Source organism: Pleurodeles waltl, chromosome 9, assembly GCF_031143425.1.
Source record: "Pleurodeles waltl isolate 20211129_DDA chromosome 9, aPleWal1.hap1.20221129, whole genome shotgun sequence".
Taxonomy (NCBI): domain Eukaryota; kingdom Metazoa; phylum Chordata; class Amphibia; order Caudata; family Salamandridae; genus Pleurodeles; species Pleurodeles waltl.
Window position 1 is genome coordinate 1,001,007,273 of NC_090448.1, and position 21,966 is coordinate 1,001,029,238.

Sequence of the window (21,966 nt, forward strand, 5' to 3'; positions counted from 1 at the left end):
TGTGACTCACAGGAGGGATAGGAGTGGTGGGGTCTTGGGTGAGTTAAAAATACCTGTCTCCTAGTAATTCCAATGATTTAATAGATCTCTTCAAGGGGGTATGATTAAAAAGGGGCTGCGGAAGTGGGGGATGTAATGTACCTGACTTCCTAGTCTACATGTTTCAGAGCCTTACCCCTAGGCTCCTATTCAGGACCAAGGTGGACTCCCTGGTGCTACTCCTTGCTTGACTACCTCTAATGAAAGGAAAAATAATACATGCTCTGTGATGTGGTGAAATTCAGCTTACTAATGTGGTGTCATAAGATGATACCTATTGTTTATGGTGTCCGTCATTGATACCTGTAGAAATACAAGAGAGGCATCGTTATAGCTCCCATTTGTAATGGGCCGTTATATATGTTGTTTGTGGGTGTGGTGCCACCTATTTGCAAACTGCACCCCACTCGTGGGAAACGGCTCTCGTGAATATCAGTTGTAGTGAATTCTCACTCAAGCAAAATACCAAAGATGGCAGCTCTGCATACATCACCAGAGTGCATTATCCTTTCATCTGCAAAAGGATTTGGTAGACCTACAATGAGTGGGTGTTAGACCTGACATCCATGACGTGGTATTTTTTGGTTTCATGCCGCTATTTTAACTGATTGCATTTTGTTGAATTTAGGACTCTCTGCGCTCTATCACTGCTAACCAGTGGTAGAGTGCGTGTGCTTTTTCCCGGACACATGGTCAAATAGGCATACTTACGTCCCTAGCATATGGTACTACATGAACACAGGACCTGTAAATTAAATGCCACACGTGGGCTGGAGCACTCCTTGTGCCATTGTTAACGAAGGTGCTTTAATAAAAAATTGTTAATGAGTGTTCATGTATTCTGAATAATGGGTTTGTGTAGAAAATATAATAACGTTGAGAAAATAATGCACGCATTTGAAAATGTGATTACGATGAGTGGCCACCAATGCTCACAAAGTGTGCTTATTAATATTCTAATGCTGTGAAATGTTGACTATATGTTTGACTAATGTAGTAATATGTCATATTAGGAGTTATGCATTATGTCTTAGTTTTATTAATTGTAGGCCTTAACTTAGCGAAGGTCTTGGCCTACCTGCCAGGCCTCATGTAAAGCTGTATTTCTTAACGTTTAATAAATGGCTGTACTAGAGAGTTAAACTGTGATTTCCCATTTGCATTGTTTAAATGTGCTCATAGCTGAAAAGTATTCTCATGAGAATCAACTGCTAGAAGATGCTGTTTTTGCTAATGTAACGTTTTGTGTGTAATGTGTACGAGACTGACTCTCAGGAGGAGCATAATGAAGACACTGACTGGAGTGGAATCTGCAACAATATTGTTACCTGATGAGCTGGATGATGAGGACATTGCAGGACAACCAATCAACGACATGTGAACGGAGTAATGGTAGAATTCATAGATTTGGAGTTTTAGTTTCATTGGACAAAGTGTGAACATGCGATTCCTTGACCAATAGGGATTTGAGACATAGTTTTAGTTGTTTTGATTTAACGAGACTTCACTGAGAAGGCACCAGCATTTTGCCACAAGTTAATTGCCCATTTTCTTGCTGGCCAAAATGTCAATATTTTCTTGTGCGTCTTGACAAGAGACATGCTTAACTTTAATGCTTAAAGACTTTGCGTTTTCTGAACTTTGATGTTGACTAAAGTTCCCCGACTCACAGTGTTGTAACTAAGTTGATGTGTACGAGCATGGGAAACATATGTATGTGACTTATTCTGTATTTCTGTCATATCACAATGAATTTATCTGAGGACAGCTGCTTTTAATGTTTTTGGCTTCCTACGTTATTTGTCTATTTAATAAATGCAAATACCATTTTGATACAATTTATTCCCCCTTTTCATAGATTTCATTGCAACTGTATGATTATTACGTTCATCATCTCAGGGACCATTGTTCCTTTAGAGTTACCATGTGAAGTTCCAGCAGCGACTTCCTGGTCCTCAGAGGGACAACGATCTTGCAGTCGCCACCAATGCAAAGTTTCAGCTAAGGCTGCTCGCATGGACTTGAAGGTAAACTCTTTATTGGGATGAACCTGGTCCCTATGTCTGGCCCACTCTCTATTGTATTCGGCCTGCTCTTCTGACTTTGACTCGGTCCAACGCAACTAGATAACCATGAGTGGTGCTTTGTGCCACTATTCTCACCTAGAACATTAAACATCCATAACTCCAGTTATACTGATTAAATTCTTGTCATTTGGGTGTCATTTTATTCTTTCTAAATTGGTTGGTATTTTCTGTGTGTTGAGTTTTCACTTTATTACTGTCCGAGTCCTGCATAACTACTTTCTACAATGCCTCTAACTGCTTTGTGTCAAGCCAACATAGGGTTAAGCACAGGTTTATTTAGTGAAATTTGTGGTTTACTCTGACAAAGATTGTGCCTCTTATTTGAGTGGGGCTCTCATCCCTCTCAGATATTAACCCAATTTCTTACAGTGAGAGTCCTAAAGGCTAACGTATGAATTGGCAAAGTTTTGTACAATAATACACAAACTGTCACAGAGTAACACCATTATAATGTATATGGTGCACTGCGAAGTAGAGAACGATTATATCCCCTTCAGCAACCAGAGGTGAGTCAAAGGAAAAGTGCAACCATCTGCTTTATGCATTGGCCTGCGTGTGCTAAAGCTGTTTGTGGCAGGCGCTAAAAAAGATTGGAAAGCTTGAAAGATGAAACCAGCAAGTCTCCTGGGTTCTCCTACTCCATACTGTAAATCAACACGTACATTATTATGGTCTCCAAGGAATGCTCCCACTGTGCATAGTACAATTCATCTTTCTGCAGGCCTCATGACTGTTTCAGCTTAAACTCTTCTAATGCACAAAGGTGATCCCACCTTCATAAAAAGGATCTACTACTTTTATCCTCAGGTCAGCTCAAAAACAGTATCATTGCCCCAAATCTGAATAACAGTAGGTTTGCCACATGCATCGCAGTTTGCTCCATGGATGTCAAATCTTCTGCCACCATGCGCAGAATGAGTTCCACTAACGCTGACAGCTTTGGAAGACGTACTGCATTTTGTTTCGTGGGCTGAGGACTTGCATCAGCCTTTCCAACCATTTTTTATATTAAAACTCATGCACATTTGCTTTTTTTATCATTTACAGAGAGATTCCTTAGAAGGTTGACACTGAAGGTTTCATGCTCTTGGTTTGCATTGTTATTTGCAGTTTATTTTAAAAATGGCACAGACTTTAGCCAAAAAAGCATCTCATACAAAGTCCTCACATCATCTTATTTGTGAAACCAAACCACAACACAAAGAACCGAGTTGGAAGACCGTGTATATGGGTATTGTGTTGCACTCATCCTATGACTAAAGCCTCAGGTAACTGCCAAGAGGCTTCCTTTCCAGCAACACTACCAATTTTATTCCAAAAACAGGGCACCTGCTTTCCTCTCTTAGCTAGAGTCAAGAGCACCATGGTGGTGTCTAGCTAAGATGGCAGTTTGTTGGCAGCCATTTTTTGTTCACATCATAAAAGACGAATTATTGTCACAATTAAAAACAGACCACTGCCCCAACACAGCAGTATAATTTCTAAAAATAGCTGTTAAATCGACATGGACTTCGTTCACCATAAATGACTCTCTATACACACTTTCCACTGCCATTCGTATCTTGAAACGACTGGCACATCATGCATTTTAAGAGATGCGTTAGAAAGGTCAAAGTGGATAAATGTAAACTGGTTAGATCTACTTGCTGAATCAAGTTTAAAAGAGTGTGCCTCCATTGTAGGTGTACTGCTTGTACTTTGTGTGCAAGCTGGATGCTAGAATTACCAGGCAGTGAAGCCTGGGCTGAAAAAAAGGAAAATTAGTTGGCTTTTAGACAAAACTGCTAAAAATACAAGCAAATTTGCTACCATTCTATGCCCGGCAAATAATTATCGTAAACATAAGTTATTTTGAGGAAATCCTTAACCACAGAGAGATAAAAACCAATGGAAGTTACATAGATAATACACACTTGTGCTGTAGGTCCTGATCAGTTTAAGTCACAGCTGGATATTTTGTTTGTTCCCCCTTCTCCCCCACTTTCCCGTTCTTCCCTCCCCCCCCCCCCCCAAAAAGCCTGGTTAGCAAATAAAAATAGAAGGACATCACTTTAAATAAAATGTACAGAGAGGGCAAACCACATCCTTAGTATAAGAACAGGACAGAGTTGAAACATAAAAGTACTGAAATCGCAAACACCGAAGCACTAAGGGCCAGATGTACCAAAGGGTTTTATCCATTCTGTGTCTATGGGAAAATGTGTTTGTACATATGGGCCCAAATTACTTAAGACTGTTGCTGTGGTGTTTTATTGCACAACAGCAACAAAAGCTCAAATTGACCTGGCAAAGATTACTGCACACACGCACATTATCAGTAGGATTAGCTGCAACCACTTAAAAAAGGGGGCTGCTGCTGTGCTTTGAAGCCAAACAAATGCAGCAAGTGTCAACCTACTCGTAGGCCGAAAATCTAACCTAGTTCACAGCACAGAAATAAAATAAAATCGAAATAAAAACCACTGAAAACAATGTCCCAAATGCTGACAAACCAGTGATCTTGGACCACAAATTGGATCCCAGAAACAGGCCAAGGAAGCACAAGAGACGTACGGTGCAAGAGAGAGCTGGACACGATTTCATAGCCTCAAGCTCTAGAAGCTTGAGACGGTTTCTGGTTGACTTGTCGCAACTGAATTTGCAGTTATATATAAACTATGGGTCTGCAAAGTTTTCACTGGACCCAACATCAGGAAGGCTTGCCCTGGCAAGGGAACTTCCCAACCCCACTGCTTATATGGATCGGCCGTGGGCAACAGAACCTGCATCAGAAGGTCTGTGGCCCGGCACCAGTGCCTCACTGCATAATTTAGCTGGAGAGGGGGTCCAAGGATAAGAGTGGGAGTGGGGACAAAAGATGGGATACTGTGTGGCAGCCAGAGGCAGCTTGGGTGTTGGCAGTTAGGGGGCAGGGAGCAGGGTCTAGAGTGGTGCACTCGACAGTAGCCAAGATCACCTCTGATGTGGAGGTAGCAGAGCAAAGTCTGGGACAATGCAAGCGTTGCTGTTGGGCTAGCATGTTATAGCAGTGAAGTGTGGGAGTCAAGGGAGCAGCAAGACAGTGGTGGTATCAGTGGAACAGCAGGACACTGATTGGGAGAGCTGGGTGCAAAGGAAGGAGGGTGGAGTCTACCTTTGGCCAGTTAGAGACAGCTCTGTAGTAGGGGAGGGACTATCAGGGCATAGGTTACCTTGGTGCGATTGGGTGACTAATAACCTTTATCTCAATTTAAAAAAAAAAAAGAGTAAAATATGTTGACGTCTGAATTGTCTAATAGAATGCAGGTAAGGAAGCAGGTGCAGTAAGTCTCCAATAAACTACTGACATTTTCAGGCCTCCCGATCTTGACACCCTGTTTCTTTGTTCTGCAGTCACTTTTATTCCTAGACACACTCCAGCTTTAGACATAAACCATTCCAATCTAGGCATGAAGTGGTTAAAATGATCATTGCTTTGCAAAAAATTAAAAAATTAAAATAAAAGAGAACTAGCTCCCGCTTTAGAGTTTGGTGGATGGAATACTCAGTCACAAATGTGATAGATATCCCATGCACCTTATTACAAGTGCCATAGAATATGGTGCACTTATATTAAGGGAGATGGTAGCCATTGATTTGTGATGGAGTAACCCATCTGCCAAACTCTAAATCCGGTCTCAAGTCTTTTTACTCACATTCAATTCAATAGTTCAGTACAGACTTGATGGTGTCTAGCACTTACATCAATACCATACTTGGTTTACTGACTATTTCTAGTTATTCTAACACCTTATACAGAATAGATGAAGTGGACGGGAATGGGCATGGCGGGCTCTCGGGGTGGCACTACTTTATGACTGCATGTCTTTCAGGTGGTGGTATATATGCTGAAGAGGGTGGGGACCTTTAGGATTTTGACTTACGATAAATGTTTGTCTTGCTCTTCGCCATGTGTCCACAGTGCATCTGGAGGTTGGATAGCTTTTTGCGATGGGATAGATACACCGTCCTTACTTGGGCGGCTTTCTGCAATGGGATAGTCCTTACAGCACAGAGAACAGATGCAATGAGTCCAGAGCAGAGGTCTTTAAACTTTTTGATGCCGAGACACCTCCCCCCAATCGAAATTCTTTTGGGTGTAAGGATCCCCTCCTGACAAACATTTCTAGAACCTGGTACTCATCATCGACAACCATAAATGCCTCCAATTCCCACAGCAAATAATTTTTATGCTAGGGAAATAATACTAGCCAGTGTTATGCAAACACAGGTTGTGTGAGTGACTCCTCGTTATGTTAGTTGGCTGCTGCTGTTGGCTTCAGTCATGTTCGGTGGGGGGAGGCCGTAGGGCCTTGAGAGTCTCAGCACAGAGAACCATGTGATAGCGCTTCCCGACCCAGAGGTATAACATCCTGTGCTGTACCCCCCTGCACCATAGGGCTTAATTAATGTGTGCACCTGCAACACACTGCTTTCTTTTTCTGCTGCTGCCTGGGACTGAGAGCTGGCATAGGTGCAGGAGTGCAGCTATATGCTGAGGCAGGCACTGTCTGGGCAGGAGAGCAGCTGTGGCAGAAGCTAGCACGGTACTGTAGGCCAGTGCATGTCTGCACGACTTAAAAGGTGAGCTGCCCTTCACATAATTTTTTTTTTTTTTTTAAACCCAAAACATACAGGGTTCAATTTAGCCCGGTGATGTTAGTGAGCGTGGCGGCGGGGTCAAAGCTGTGGTCAAAAACTAAATATTCTGTAAGTTGTTTAGGTCTCTCACCTTCGGGTAGCGATGTATAAAATAACATACCGGTTAAAAGAAAATTCAATTAAAAAAGGTTGTTACTCATAAGGAAATGCACAATAGTACACTATGAAACCTCTATTACTTAATTAATTGCAATGGTCTGTGTATAATCAGAGAGCCACACAATTAAATCTTGGGTGGTGCAGTGGAAAATAGTGACTTGTGTATTTTTGGTGCTACAAGGTCACAACCTGTGAAAGAAAGCACTGTGAATATGCAAGTAATTTTTTTTTTAACTTGCATTACACACTGCATGAAATATACTGCTATAAAATGCATTGAAAGTTTTACAATAAAATGGAACTTCCAAAATATAGATTTTAGCAATACCCAGACTGTGTAATGCATTTTTTTTTTTTTTACCTACCTGCCCCTTCAACACCTACTCATGGTAGTAGGCACTATGTTAATACAATTACAATTAAAAGCACTCACATCACAGCTCTGTTAACGGAACTACCCATCAAAAGAATAACTCTTTGTTATCACAAAGATTTGATCAATTAAAGCCATTACTGGCTCCCAAGCATCATTTACAGTTGCATATTATTTTACATTTGCGGACTAACTCTTCAAGCACATTTGCATTTCTTTCAGGTAGCAGGCACCCTGGCAGGAAGTTGTTTATCTGTCTTCCCAGCCTCGGTTTCACAGTGCAGAACACTCCCTGAATGACACTTCAGCTGAAGCATTTACAATATTGGAATTAACCGTCCCCTGATGGTTGTTTTACAAAAAGTAGGAGAACAGTTTTTCATAAATCCTTTTTTTGTGCTGACAGTAAAGTTGGGGAATGCGCAACCCCCTTCCCATGACTCCACTCCCCCCCCCCCCCCCCCACACCCCCTTTCCAGGGACGGGGTTGTGCCCCAGATTGAAGACTTCTGGTCTAGAGTGATGCTGGATTACAGCTGTAAGGCGCTGGATGGAGCGGTAACAGAAGCTTTTAGCTCAGTCATCAAAATGGTGTAAGTGTCAGAGAAGTAAAGCCTAACAAGGCCCTAAGTGTGGTACGATGAGGCACTCAGGAGTGACAGTGTTGGGCTCTCAGTGAGCTCAGCTGCACCTCACACCAAGAATGCAATCCTTCTTCCCACAGTTTGACAATCCACAATATAAATTGTAACCTCACTGGATTATTTCTAAAATGTATATAACCTATTTTAAAATTAGGTGGAGCTGGAGGTTAAACCATCAAGAAGTGGAGATTACCCCAAGTCTATAATTTACTACTTCCATCACCAACCCAATGTAATGTGAGAAAAAAAACAGTTAAAGTGTACTGAGTTGATATAAATTTACTTTTGTTTACATAATTACATTTCACAGTCTTTAGGTATCAGAATCATGATAAGACTCTTAAAATACAGCTTGCCCCCCCCCATGAGCACAAAGTTGGCTGTGACAGCCACAAGTTCCACCATTAATTACCAAATCACTATACCAGTTTAGTAAATCAACCACACCCTTTGTTGACAGCATTGATGAAAGGGAACAAAATGAAAGTAATAGTCCTAAATCTTCTGGCTGCATTAATCAAAGGCTTCTCGGTGCTGAGAGGTGAGTATTCGCATATCACTTAAAATGTGCATTGAACGCCCGACCAATCACAAGTCGACGCACTTCACTAGTGCCTGCTCCAATTTCATACAGCTTTGCATCGCGCAAAAAGCGACCCATCGGGTAATCGTTAATGTATCCATTTCCACCTGAAACGAAAAATATACATTTGTGAGGTGAAGATGGAGGACAATTTTGAGGACCCAAAACTTCGAATAAACAAGCGGTGCCTCTCATAAGCAAATGTTGTACCAAACAATGAATATAACAAGCAAAGTCTTTGCACGTGTTTGCTAATATTTCTCAGCAAAGGAAAATAGGCAGGGTCCGCAAAATGAGCATACATTTCTGAATATTACAAGATTCATACAGTAATGAAGAATATGGTGCATATGGAAAATTAATTGTTGCATACTAGACTGAGGACAAGCCTCGGAGAAATTGAAAAAGCAGAGTGTACTGACAATTTATGAAGATGTGGAGCTAATGCAACCATAAAAATAAAGATGAAATGAGTAGCAAAGTGTACGTTAAACATAAAAAGATGAGGCAATATCTGGCAAGTGAAAAGAACAGAAAGTGAAATGATGTGAAGACACCTAAACACCATGTGAATAAGCAGTAGACTGAGGTGTAAAGAGATAGTCGGTGGAGAGAAATGGTAGAAGGAAAGCACTATTGAGTAGGAGCAATTAAACATCATTTCTATGTTCCAAAGGGTTCTGAAGAACAGTTACTGAAGGCAAATCCCGTGCACACAAAAGCATTAAAAGGTATTTTGGTCTTATTGATTTTCACCACTTGCATGAAGGGGCCCAAATGCTCACCACTACCTTTATTCCCACAGCTGTTTGGGTAATAAATAATAAGAACTAAGCACCACTCAGAGTTGCCCCTGATAAAACAATATGCTATCAGTAACCCAATATGATGCTAGGGCTATCAGCGGGAGCGTGATATCCAGATCATCTGCTTATGTTGAAGCCTAACAGACAGCGAATTTGTAGGAAATTGGGTTACTGCTGCTGAAACCCTACACAAGCAGCAACCGCTATCCTGGTTAGGGTGAAGTCACAAGCAAACCCCAAATTAACTTGTGCCTAGAGGCAAAGTATAACGTTTTTATGCAGCACTTCAAACAGTCAAAGTGAAAGAATATAAGAATAATATCACAACAATTTAGCAAAATAGAGTAACGTGATAAATAATTTAACACTACAATGACAAAAATCCAATCAGAAGAACCAGAGATAGCCAGTTTTAAAGAATGAAGTGACCATAGCGTCAAACACCGCAAAGCGTCACCTGTGGATATCTGGATGTGCTAGACCGGGGACAAAGTCATAAGTGCAGGCACACCACTATAGAGTGCGGGCCAGCTACAGGGTCCCAGTCAGGACCGCTGAACAAAAGTACCTTAAATATTGGTTGCAGAGCGATGTGGAGTCCTGCCTGAGGATCCGCTGTGTAACAAGCGATACTTTGGAGCTGTGATGCAAGGTTCTGCATCGTCTAAGTACTTCATCAACGAGGGGCCTATAAGATGTATTGTTTGCCCTGGAAGAAGCTTTGGGGCTTGTGATGTAGACTCCCAAGTCATTGTAAAGGATGCAGTTGATGTGGGACTTGTGATGCGAGGCCCGTACTGTAGATGTGTTACCCAGCGGCAGCTGCCGAAAGGCTGCAGGCGGCAATGCAAAGTCCTGCACTGGAGACAGTCCACACAGCTGTCCCGATGTGGAGTTTGGAGAAGCGATGCGTTGTGCAGTGGCTCTGATGTGTTGGTCTGCTGGGACCACAGATTGGGATAGCAGAACAACTTCAGGCCCACCATCAAGGGCCCAGGCTGGGGTGGCACCACTTGAGAGGGTAGGACTAACAGCTGGCAAAGTCCAGGTCCTGGGTGGAAGATGGAGGAAGCCTGTTATGTCCCTGAGACTTCTAATCAGGAGGCCTGCCAACTACCCCTCGAGTCACTCTGGTGGTCATAGGTTCAAGATGCAGTTCAGGCCTTCTCAATCAGGTAGGAGGGTAGCAGAGTAGCAGTCCTTCTTCCGCATCTTCCACAGGTCCAGTATTTGTACCTGGTGCCCACTTTGAGGTAGGAGAATCTTCGAGAGGTTCCAAATAAAAAGGTGCTTGGAATTTCCTACCCCCCTGCCCTGACCCTAGATTGTCTGGGATCACAGCAGACTAGTGTCAAACACCTTTGTGAGAGTGCTCAGGCAGGGTCTTTGTGATGTACAAGTGTGGTAGGTGACAGCTCCTCCCTCTCGTTAACTCAGAGGCCTATCCTTCAAAAAACTAGCCTCTCTGCCTGAAAGCAATACACAAAGACCAACTGCTGACTACATCTAGTCATGTGACCCAGGATACAGAGACACCAAATGGATGGGACAGAAAAATGCAACTTTCTAAAATTGGCATTTTCAAAATTGTGCCTACAACTCCAACTTTACCATTAAAGAGGGCTTTTAATTACAATTCCATAGACACCAAACTACAAAAATGTCTACCTGCTACCAATTGAAAGTTATTGCTTATCAAATGTAATAAGAAAACTCGATGTTATCATATGGGAAAGGTATGCTGCCTTACAGTAGTGAAAAACGAATTTGGGTTTTTCATTACCAGGACACGTAAAACTTAAAAGTACACAACCCTCTTTTTAAATACAATGCACTTTGCTCTCTGGGCTGCTCAAGTTATACCCTATGGAAGACTTCATATTGTAAAACAGGGTTTAGGCCTGGCAAGTTTTTTGTTTTTTTTGCCAGGTCAAAATGGCAGTTTAAAACTCAATGGCAGGCCTGTGCCATGTTTAAAGAATGACTTAAGTGGGTGGCACAATCAGTGCTGTAAGCCCACTAGTAACATTTAATTTACAGGTCCCGGGTACATGTTGTACTACTTTACTAGGGATGTACAAGAAAATTCTGTATGGCAGTTGGGTAAAAGCCTATTCTACCATGTTTATGGGAGAGAGTACAAGCATATTAGCATGGGTTAGCAGTGGTAAAGTGTACAGAGTCTTAAGGCCAGCAAAAGCGAGTTTAGCAAAAATAAGAGGGGTGAAGGTAAAAAGGTTTGAGGAGGACCACCCAAAGGTTGACAGGTCTTACACTTGATTTATGTAACAATCTTGCTATGAAAGAAAGTTTTTTTTTCTAGCACACAACACATTTCAATGTCCATAAATGAACTGTGCAGATATTTCAGAATATATCACAAATGGGAAAGCACAAATGAAGCACATTTTTATAATTGTAAAGTGTGATGGAAACATTTGTGAGGATTTGGGTGTATTATATGATATGGCTGTGGGGCCTTATCGTGGAATACACTTGCAAAAACAGGCATGGGTCCGGTCAGGCTCCTTTCTATCACCCTTATCCCTAACATGGGTAGCTGTGGCTTCAAGCAGCAAGGCTTAACAAAGGAACTTACTGTAAAGTATTTAACAATATCAGACAACGAAATAGGAAAACCACATAACAGGAAAGAAATAGGACACCAATTTATGAAAAAAATAAATTAAAAAAAGGGTTTAATTAATTTTTAGAGAACTTGATGATTAAGAGATACAGATTTTAGAATATATTATTAATTTTAAATGCAGCCGCAGACTAGCATTGGTCAACAAAAAGTTTGTAAACATTTGAAAAGTTTGAAAGAGTTAATGCGGCTACTCCTGCCCTGCTTGGGTGGCCGAATCCGACAGATTAGAGGTTTAGGGGGCCAGAAAGGATACTTTGGATAGTTTCCTGGCCACCACATCATTTTTAAGGCAAGTTCCAAACTTTACAAGATGACTGACAGACTTTAATGGAGAGGGCCTGATGCTGGTGATGCAGGTGAAAAGATGCTTAAGGATACTCCGGTTCATGGGCGGTTAATGGGGGTGCCTTTGTGGGATGTGCTCGATCCACTGGTGAAGCTGGGCGACTTTGGATACAGATGTCAGAGTTCCTTTAAGTCACCTACTTTTCAGTAGCTGGCCAGCGGATACTGGGCTACTGGTCTCTCGTCGAACCGCCATTACAGCAGGATCCTTCGATGGGGGCTGTCCTTTGTAGGTGGCAAATCCAACTCTGATAGTACTCCCGGGTCTGGAAAACATGGGTGCAACTTTTGGCTATCTCGGAATTGCCCTTTGTGGCACCTAGCGACTAGTAGCGGCAAAACTTTTCCGGTGGCTACCAACTTATTGATTTGTCTTCTTCAGCTCTTTTGTCCCAGGAGCTGGTTCCAGGGAGATCAGCCAAATGATTCTTGGAGTCACTGCTTTAATCGGGTGCCGGAAATCAACTTTTTCATGTGCCAGGAGCCACAGTCCAAAGTTCATCAGCCTAAAGTGCAGCTGGTGCAGTCCTTCCAACAGTGCAATCTCTCTTCAACCAGGTTCAAGGGGAGCTTGGCAGCCGTTCTTTGGTCCTTTCTCCAAAGGTGGGCAGAAAGCAGTCTATGTACCAGAGCGAGTATAAGGATATTGGACCAGCTGTGTCACTGAGTAGCAACTTTCTAAAAGTTGCAGAACTTTAATTGCGATATTATTCGGCCTAGGCATCGGATCAGGGTAATGCCACATTATGATACCTTATAGTACCCTGTTCGGTATCCCTATTCAGGAGTTAGCCAGGCTGTGATGCCAGGCAGTAACCCTGTGTTAGCCATTGGGGCTACAAACCGTTCCTCAGTAAAAGGACAATTTAGAAGTACTGCTGATAAGAAATATGAAAAATATAAGTGTAACTTAACAGTATAAAGCTCCCTGCCATAGGGCTCTATAGGTCGTCCTTAAAGGGGAGACTTGCATGTAAGGTTAAGGGAAGGGGTGGGTTTGCCATTAGTTTAAATGGGAAAGCCGAACAAGCAGTGTAAACACTGCTCTTCCAGTCTGCAGTGGCAGGCTGGGAGCCATTTTCCCCTTTGTTATACTCAGGGTGGCACAAACAGTGCTGCACCCCTCGGTGGACACTGTCTGACATGCCCTGGGGACTATATACTACAGACTCATAAGGAAGCTAGTACTTGCCAATTGGTTATAGCCGATTTGGCATATATTTTGTAAGGGCTTAGAACTGGCACTGAGGTCTGATTAGCGGGACTCAAGTCACTCTCAAAGTCAAAAAACCAGCAGCATCAGTCAAAAAATGTGTGGGTGAACATGCAAAATGAGGCATTTCCTTACAAAATATTTGAATACAATTAAAACAAGTCAATACACTAAGTGATGAAATTTCTACACATTATGGTCTGTGCATAGAACAGTTTTATCAGAAAAACTGTGTCTCTACAAATGCCATTTAAAAGGCTCCCTTGAGCTAACAAGCTCACCTGGGATGCACCTGTGGGCCCTGTGGAGTGGTACTGTGACCTGTGAAGACTTGGACAGCGCTTCAGCATCCATAGATGACTTTTCTCTGTTCTCTACTACTTCTGCTCTCTACCGATAAAGGGCTAAACCCAGAAACACATGTCTAGGGATAACACGAATACCTGCACCAACTTTGGTGTAAAACTACAGCAACTTTGAAGCAAGTGTACTACATTTACCAGGATGCAATTGGGTAAACCGTGCTGGGATGAGAGGCAGTGTGCTCCCTCCCACCTTGATTTTTCTGGATTTATATACTGTGCATTACTCTGCCATCTGGAGGTTGGGTCTGGAATTGTCTCCGCGCGTCTTCAGAGCGTAAGTGACCTATCGGCTGGTTCCCCCCAGCAAGTTGAGTAAGAAGTTGTTGGATTAAGTACACAGTTGTCATTTAGGGATCTCCAAAATTAAGGAGAGGATACGTTCTTATTATTGGTGGCCAGGGATGGACCTTCAAGTGGAGAGATTCATAAGGGAATGTGTACAATGTACTGTGAGTGAGAAAGCTATGGCACCTAAAACACAGCCTATGATGATCAGAAATCAACCTAAGGGACCATGGAAAGATATTACCTGGATATACTAGGACCCGTAATGATGGTCATGAAAGTTATGTCATTGTAGTGATGTTCAAGTGTGTTTTACTAGAGGTAGAAATTAAAGAAGTCATCAAGTTTTAAAAGGAACTCATAGCAAAGAAATGTCTTCCTGAGACTTTGCTGACACAATGGAGTGCAGCTAGTGTCTAAGGAAATGGAGAATTTTCTCAGTAGGTGTGGTATTGAACACAAGAAGTGTGCTCTGTTTCATTCAGAAACCAGTGGGATGGCAGAGCGGTTCAGCTGAGTATTTAAAGAAACCATTTCACTAGCTAAAAGTGATCAAATGTATTGGAAAGAGGAAGTATATAAAAGAGTTGGAGTGTACAGATTCACTCCTCAGACCATTACAGGTGCGGGAGACACTCAAACACTGTTTTAAAAGCTTCTTATGTGAATAAATATTTAGAAGAGATGTCCTGCTTCTGATGAGTGGAAATTGAGACTGATCACGAAAAAACAGATAGTAAAATGTGTTTTGACAAAAATAATTCAGTTAAACAAACAGCAGTAGCTGTAGGCGACTGGGTGATAAGGAAACCAGGATGCAAGAATGATGGTAGACAAATATCTACCCCAATGAAAGTAATAAAGTTTTTCTCCAATGCTATCTAAAGTGAGGATCATTGTATGTGGAACCTAAACAGAATAGTTTTCTACAGAGGAAAGAAATTAGAGGGTTGATTAGAATCATGCTTAGATTGGTGCAGAAGGCAGAGTTAAATGTGATATTCCTGACAGATGTAAACATGGTGATAAGGGAGAGATTACAGTTTCTAGGAAGTCTAATAGAAAAGTGAAGTCCTTCTCATTTTCATGACTATGATATGTGACTGACAATGATCCAGTTGGAACTTACTATTGTATCATTATCTTATGTTTATATTTCTAGGATAGACTTTAGAAGAAAAGGAATATGTACGTTATGTAATTTATTTTGTGCAGTAAGATTTTACTTAATGTTGATTATGGTTTAATATTAATATGAGAGGGGGTGTGGTAATTCCTTTTCCCCTTTAAGTTCCATGGAATGTGACTGCCTTAAGTTACTTTGGAATTCCCATTTAGTGTGGGAGTGAGGGAGTTATCTGATGAACCTGATCTGTGGTAGGTGTACTTGGATGGATGGGATGTTTCGTCCTGCACTTATTAACCAAATAAGCCTACTCATCTCTACATTGCCTGTGCTCTGGTTTCATGAAGAAATAGACTTGTAACTGGGACAAACAGGGACGATTAACCACTAGCAAGCAAGCATATTTATAGGACACTCCAAGTAACCAATTAAAAGCAATGGATGGGCTGTAAGCCCACAGAGTGTATACAACACGTCTCTGAGACAGGTCTCCATTCTATACAGCCCATGCGCTAAGAAAACTGCCGAACGGTCTCGGCCTCAGTGTCTAGCTTTGTCACCCAATAAGGCCCTGCATGGTTGCAATGAGACAGGCACCTTACCTAAGTGGATCTATGTGGTGAGGAGAGATGCAAGGGAGCTGGCCAGGGCGGCTGGGGTTAGAACTTACTGTGGCAGTGCTGTGTGCACTGGCCATGTTAGTCTGTAGGGCACTCTAAGCTGCCAACTGACTGCTCAGCTTCCTGCTCAGGAACATAGAGTGGAGTGCCGTAGAGTGAAGTGATGTAGAGTGGAGTGACTTATTGTGGCCTAGTGTAGAGTAGAGTGAAAGTGGAGTAGCTTAGAGTTGACTGTGGAGTGTAGTAAAGTGGTATGGAATGGCCTAGAGGGAGGGGAGTAGGGTGTCAAAATGGTGTTGCATAGGGTGAATTAGTATGCCATGGAGGGGTGTAGAGTGTTGTGGAGGGGAATGGAGAGTGTCAGTGTGCTGACTGCTACGGAAGTTAGATGCTCAGAATGAAGTCTTTCAAAAACCAAAAAGGGGGATGGGGAGACGGAGAATGAATGCCATGATATGGTGACTCACCATAAGGGAACATCATGGTATTCACAACGTCATTGGTTCAAGGTTTCAAAGGACTGCAAGCCCATCTATCCAAGCAGCCCAGTAGTGGCTTCTCATTTCCAGGGGCATATTTATTTTCCAGCAGTGCCTAGACAGGTTTTGGTACCAGCACCCAAGGCCTCTTCAAAAGATTGGGGAGTCACTTGGGCATCCATACCTCCATGTCCTTCTGTGTTGTCTATGTATATCTGCAACCCCCCAACCTGCAGGCCCACGCAAGAATAGCAGGCATGACAGGCCCAAGTAGCAAGTCACTGCCAGTATGGGCAAGACACCAAATTAATAACAGACATTGGCAAAGCCAATAGGTCTTGCCTATGTGAGAGATATTGGCTTTGCCAGTGGATTTTAGCCATGATGATGTGCAACATTGCTAAAAAATTCGTTATTGGCACAGAGAAAAGTGGCAGAGAGAAAAGTGGCAGGGTGTAGCATGGCAGGGAGTAGCAAGGTACGGAGTTGAGTGGTGTAACATAGCATAAAATGAGTTGGCATGGAGTAGAGTGGCGTAGAGGAGAGTGGTATAGCATTGAGTCTAGTAGAGTGGTGTAGAGTGGCACTGAGTGTAAAAGTGGCACAGCGTGTTATACAGTAGAGTGGTATGCAATAGCAAAGATAGGAGCAGAATAGAGTGGTGCAGCATTGAGTGAGTAGGGTGGCATACCACAGAGTGAGTAGGGTGGCGTAGCACAGATAGGTGTGAAGTGGCATACAGGGGAGTAATGTTGCATGGAAGAGCATAGTGGGAATCGTGGAGAGTGGAGTAGTGTCAGTAGAATGGTGTGGAGTAGAGGGCCATAGAGTGGAGTGCCGTAGAGTGAAGTGATGTAGAGTGGAGTGACTTATTGTGGCCTAGTGTAGAGTAGAGTGAAAGTGGAGTAGCTTAGAGTTGACTGTGGAGTGTAGAAAGTGGTATGGAATGGCCTAGAAGGAGGGGAGTAGGGTGTCAAAATGGTGTTGCATAGGGTGAATTAGTATGTCATGGAGGGGTGTAGAGTGTTGTGGAGGGGCATGGAGAGTGTCATAGAGAGGAGTAGAGTCTGGCAAAGTGGATTACGCATGGTGTGGTAGTGCACTGCCATTACAGACAACACATTTTTAATTGCATGACCATTACATTTGCATAGACATACAGTTTTACTGATAAAAATATCCAGAGCGCAAACAATAATGTGTGAAGTGGCACCACCTAGTGTATTAAATTATTTTGAGTGTATTACAATATTTGATTCCAACACACTTCAGAATTACAAAAAAAAAGTGTGCTTCAACTGTGCTTTCCTAATTCTGTTATATTCTAAAATATTTGCACAGTTAATATACAGACATTTCAATGTTGAAATATGCTAGACCAAAGTTCCCGACCGTCATTTAAATCCTCTCACTTAGAAGTCAGAAAGAAAAGTAAACACCAAGTTCCTTTAAATGACAGAGTCTGCCATTATATCTCGGTCTTTGAATTTACAGCAAATGTCACAACATTCATAGGCCTTTTTACAGAAAGTGAGCATTTGCAGAAGAATACAGTAAACAGACTATACCCATGGGAGGGAAGGGACTAACTCAAGGTTGGGCAGCCTAAACAAATAAAGCCATCAAACAGAAAGCAATCCACTGTTAATTACAAAACACAAAGCCAATGAGAAGCAATGGTCAAATGCATTCCCACGAAGCTTTCAGACTGTCCAAAAAGTCTTAAGCAAACTAGACAGCTGCACTTTGAACTAATAAAAAGAGCTGTTCTAGGAGTCTAGACTCCTGCATTCATTGCATGTGCATTGCAGGGGATTAGCCGAGGGCGCAGGACTTATATACTTGGAAAGACTGGATATTCAAAAGCTACAGTGGTTCTCAACATGTGGTCCGTGGACCCCCAGGGTCCTGTGACACATTCCAAGGGGGTCTGCATGCCTAGCCGGCAGGAAGGCACTTCTCCAGCTGGAGCCTCTACAGAAACATGTGTGTGTTTTTATATTTGTTAGTTCATTTGTGCAGCAGCTTTAAAAGCATCTTGTAAGCTTTCCGACAAAAATAAAAACATCAAGATAACTAATGATTAATGTACCTGCTAGAGCTAGATGGGTGTTTTGTCTAGTGGCAGTTATGACTCAGCTAAGGTAGCATAGATGGTTAACATGCCTGCTGCAAAGGCTACATGTCATGCAAAGAAAAATATTTTATGTGCATAGCACAATGGGTTACTGCTTTTGTCACAGAGATTCTTTTGTTACTGTGCAGTTCATAGGTTACAATCATAATCAGTGAGCTATGATCTGCGAACGAAGAACTGCATGAAACAAATTAGAAAGTTATGTTTTCCCCTGTCTTTCACTATCCTTAAGGTGCTAAAAAAAGGTTTGCTTGCATAGGAATCCATTATTAAAGTCAACGCTAGCCACTGTGATATGTTCTGAATCCTGAGTTTGTGCTTCTCCAGACCAAGCACTCTTAGAAAATGTCTGCCAGTATGGATGACGTGAATCCTACACCTTGTAGTGCCCTGTAAAGAGCTCCAGAGGGATGAGGCCCTTATGGTTGTACTTCCTTACCCTACTATATATTTTATGAAAAAACTTTTTTAGAGCTTATGTACCTAAAAAATTAAAATAAAATTTGCTTGGGAAATGTAGAATCTGACCTGAGGATTCACCTTTCCTAAATAAAACCAAACACTGAAAGGTTAGTTGCCAATATGCAGCACCAACCTTCACATCAAAGTTCTTAAATGTTTTGCATATTTTGTCAATATAAAATAATTATAGCTTTAGTAATTTGAGTGCTTGTATGGTTTGTACTTGTTTGTGCATTTTTTGTGAATGACTGTTTTAATGTTTGCAATTTGAATTGTAGAAATTGCTTGGGGGTCCCAGGCTTCCAGTAGTGATTCAGTTGGGGTCCTAAGGAGTCAAAAGGTTGGGAACCACTGAGATACACGACATGTTATAACTTATGTCACACCAATGGGGCAATTTGCATATTGGCCTCACACCAGAGATAAAAACTAAAATTGAATCAGGTAGATTTAACAGCAAAACACAATATCTATTCGGAGAAGAAAGGATAAGCCAAAAGCGGGACATTAAAGTTTTCATCATTAACTTTGCCCTTGGTACCCCAGTTCATTATACACTAATTTTATGCAAATAATATATAAAAGGTGAACTGTACAGTTTGAAGACCACAACCTGGAAGTGTCTTTACTCAAGTTTACCTGCTCCTCTTTTGTTGTTTTTTCCACCTCATTCCCAAAAGGTAAAAAAGTAAAATAATAATAATAATAATTTTAAAAAAAGTAAATAAAAGAAAATACAAAAATACAAAAAAAAAGAGAAAAGAAGCTGAGAAGTGCAGCAGAAATTCAAGTGAAGAGGAATGAGTACTGCTCATGTGAAGCGCCAAGAATCAATGAACTTTTCTGGGCCACATGTATTTTATAATGTTGTAATATGTATCTATAGCTCATGTAGTTGCCAGCTAGCAATTGCATATGTTCAATTTCATGCTTTTTATTACAGACATACCCAACATGAAATCACTCCAGGAGTTGCATTACTCCCAGATCTATGTTTGACTTCCTACGTAGAATCTCCAATCATCCCAGAAGGGTTTTCAGTGTTTTGTTTTCAGTTTTGAAGTGCTATATTTTAACACGTCAGGAACTGACCTCTTCTCTTCGTGCCCACTAGGCTTGGCACAGCTTGTACCCATGACCCCTGTACTTAGCACTCACTGGGGTCAGCCTGCAACTGTGCCTAGAATTCCTGACCAGCTACTCTGATGGCATAGCCAGTGCACTTTTGTATGATATATGCTCAGTACTCCTGTTTGAAATACTAGTTGGGTACAGCCTGAGCCCTCTCCCACTACTTGCTCTCCCCACAGGGTGCATTTTTTGGGCATACCGAGTTGTCTCTGGGTGCAAGGTATGGCCTTGAGCCATTTGCTGGCAGAGGATGCAAATCTCAAGGGAAGGGGTGGGGGAAGGACAGGGGGAGGGGGGAATCTAAAAAAGTAGGAATTAAAAAAAACGAAAAAAAGAAAAAACACACTTACCTGTTCTGGGCGCCTGGATCTGCTGCTTTTCTTCTGGTGTCCCAGCATTCATTGGGACACCAGCACAGGCTCCCCAGCAATCCTGGTGCTGCTCTCATGCTAAACCTAGCATGAGATCAGTACCAGGATTGGTCTGAGTGGCTTGTTCTGCCGCTCAGAGAGGGCACTGGAGCCTGGGCAGTTTCTCCAACCCAGCTGTGTAGTACAGCTGGGATGGAGAAACCTAAATGTGCATGTGTTTGGCCAGCCTGAGACGGCTGGCCAAACACATATGCGCACTTAGAAGTGCACAGACTCCACTCCACCTCCCTTTTCTCCACTTCCCCCCCTTCCTGTGGCCCAGCCTGCCTCTCCCTTCACATGCTGTTGGCTTATTTTTCTGCCCCTGGCTTAGCCAGAGGCTCACACTCCTTCACTATTGCGAATAAGCCGCTCCTGTTGGCTGAACAAAGTCCCTTTGTCCTGAGAGCCTGATGGACAAAGTGCTGCATCCAGTCATGTGCTGTAAAAGCTGCACCCAGTAGGCTAAGAGGTCAGAGCTTGCTCATGGCCCAACACCACACCTAGTTCTCTCTGCCTACGCAGCTCCCCAGTCGCACGTTTCAGCTGCGTTCTGCACCTAGTCCCTAGGCTCACTGAATCAGCTGTAAATGACTTGTTTGCTAAACACACTAGGGGCACAGCTACGATGGTGTCACAACCTACTGTGTAAGTCCTGCGCATAAGAAACTGGATACAGGGTATTGACTTCCACCCCAGCATACAGTTCATCTACTCCTATAGTGTTTGGCCATGTGCAGCAGGCCTGGCTTCAGCTAACTCTTTGTCCTTTACGTACCCCTGGTGGCCGTGGACCTTTAGATGGGCACAGCAGCAACTAAGTGCGAGGTGGGGCCTTCACTCACACCTTGCTCCTGGTCCACATGTCCCCAGCACCCGCTGCACATGGCGGCATGGATTTAGGCCATGCCCTTGCTCCTTTCCCTAAGGCTCAATGTAGCCACATATTCAACTGATAACTTAGAGCGTTTCCCCTTTTTTCCAAAGCGGTCAAAGTAAGCTTGGAACTGCAGACAGAGAAGATTGCAAGGTTCAGAAAATTACTGGGACAGGTGCAATAGCAGCAGAGTTCCCTTTTTCTTTATCCTAGTTGATGTCAAACTGCTTTGTGGGTAGTGGGAGTAGTGAAGGCAGTTTGAACTGCAACTAGAAGCTGTTTACTCTACCAAATGTTTTCCTCCAAGCATAAATCATTACATTCATGATATATTCAAAGTACACATTATGAACTGCATTTAGAAGTTGGCACTTGATTCCTCATTTACCAGACTGTATTTGTGTCAAACCCTTTGTGATATAGGGAGTGACGTTACCAAAACTAACTACATAGTTCTGTTCCTGAATGTTTTATGCCCCCCACTCACTCCAGGTCCGTGCACATCAAATAGGCTTTAGTTCCAAGGATGATGCTACTTGATTGGACAAGCCAGAG

General features: G+C 42.5%; 1 protein-coding gene across 1 annotated transcript in view; it reads right to left on the reverse strand.

Moving 5' to 3' along the window:
- Positions 1–8,186: 8,186 nt before the first annotated feature.
- IVD (isovaleryl-CoA dehydrogenase) overlaps positions 8,187–21,966 on the reverse strand; it is a 162,206-nt gene continuing 148,426 nt past the window's right edge. The window contains exon 12 of the mRNA XM_069208585.1: positions 8,187–8,612. Coding sequence (XP_069064686.1) covers positions 8,479–8,612 — 134 coding nt within the window. The 3' untranslated portion in view covers positions 8,187–8,478. The remainder of the gene's footprint in view (positions 8,613–21,966) is intronic.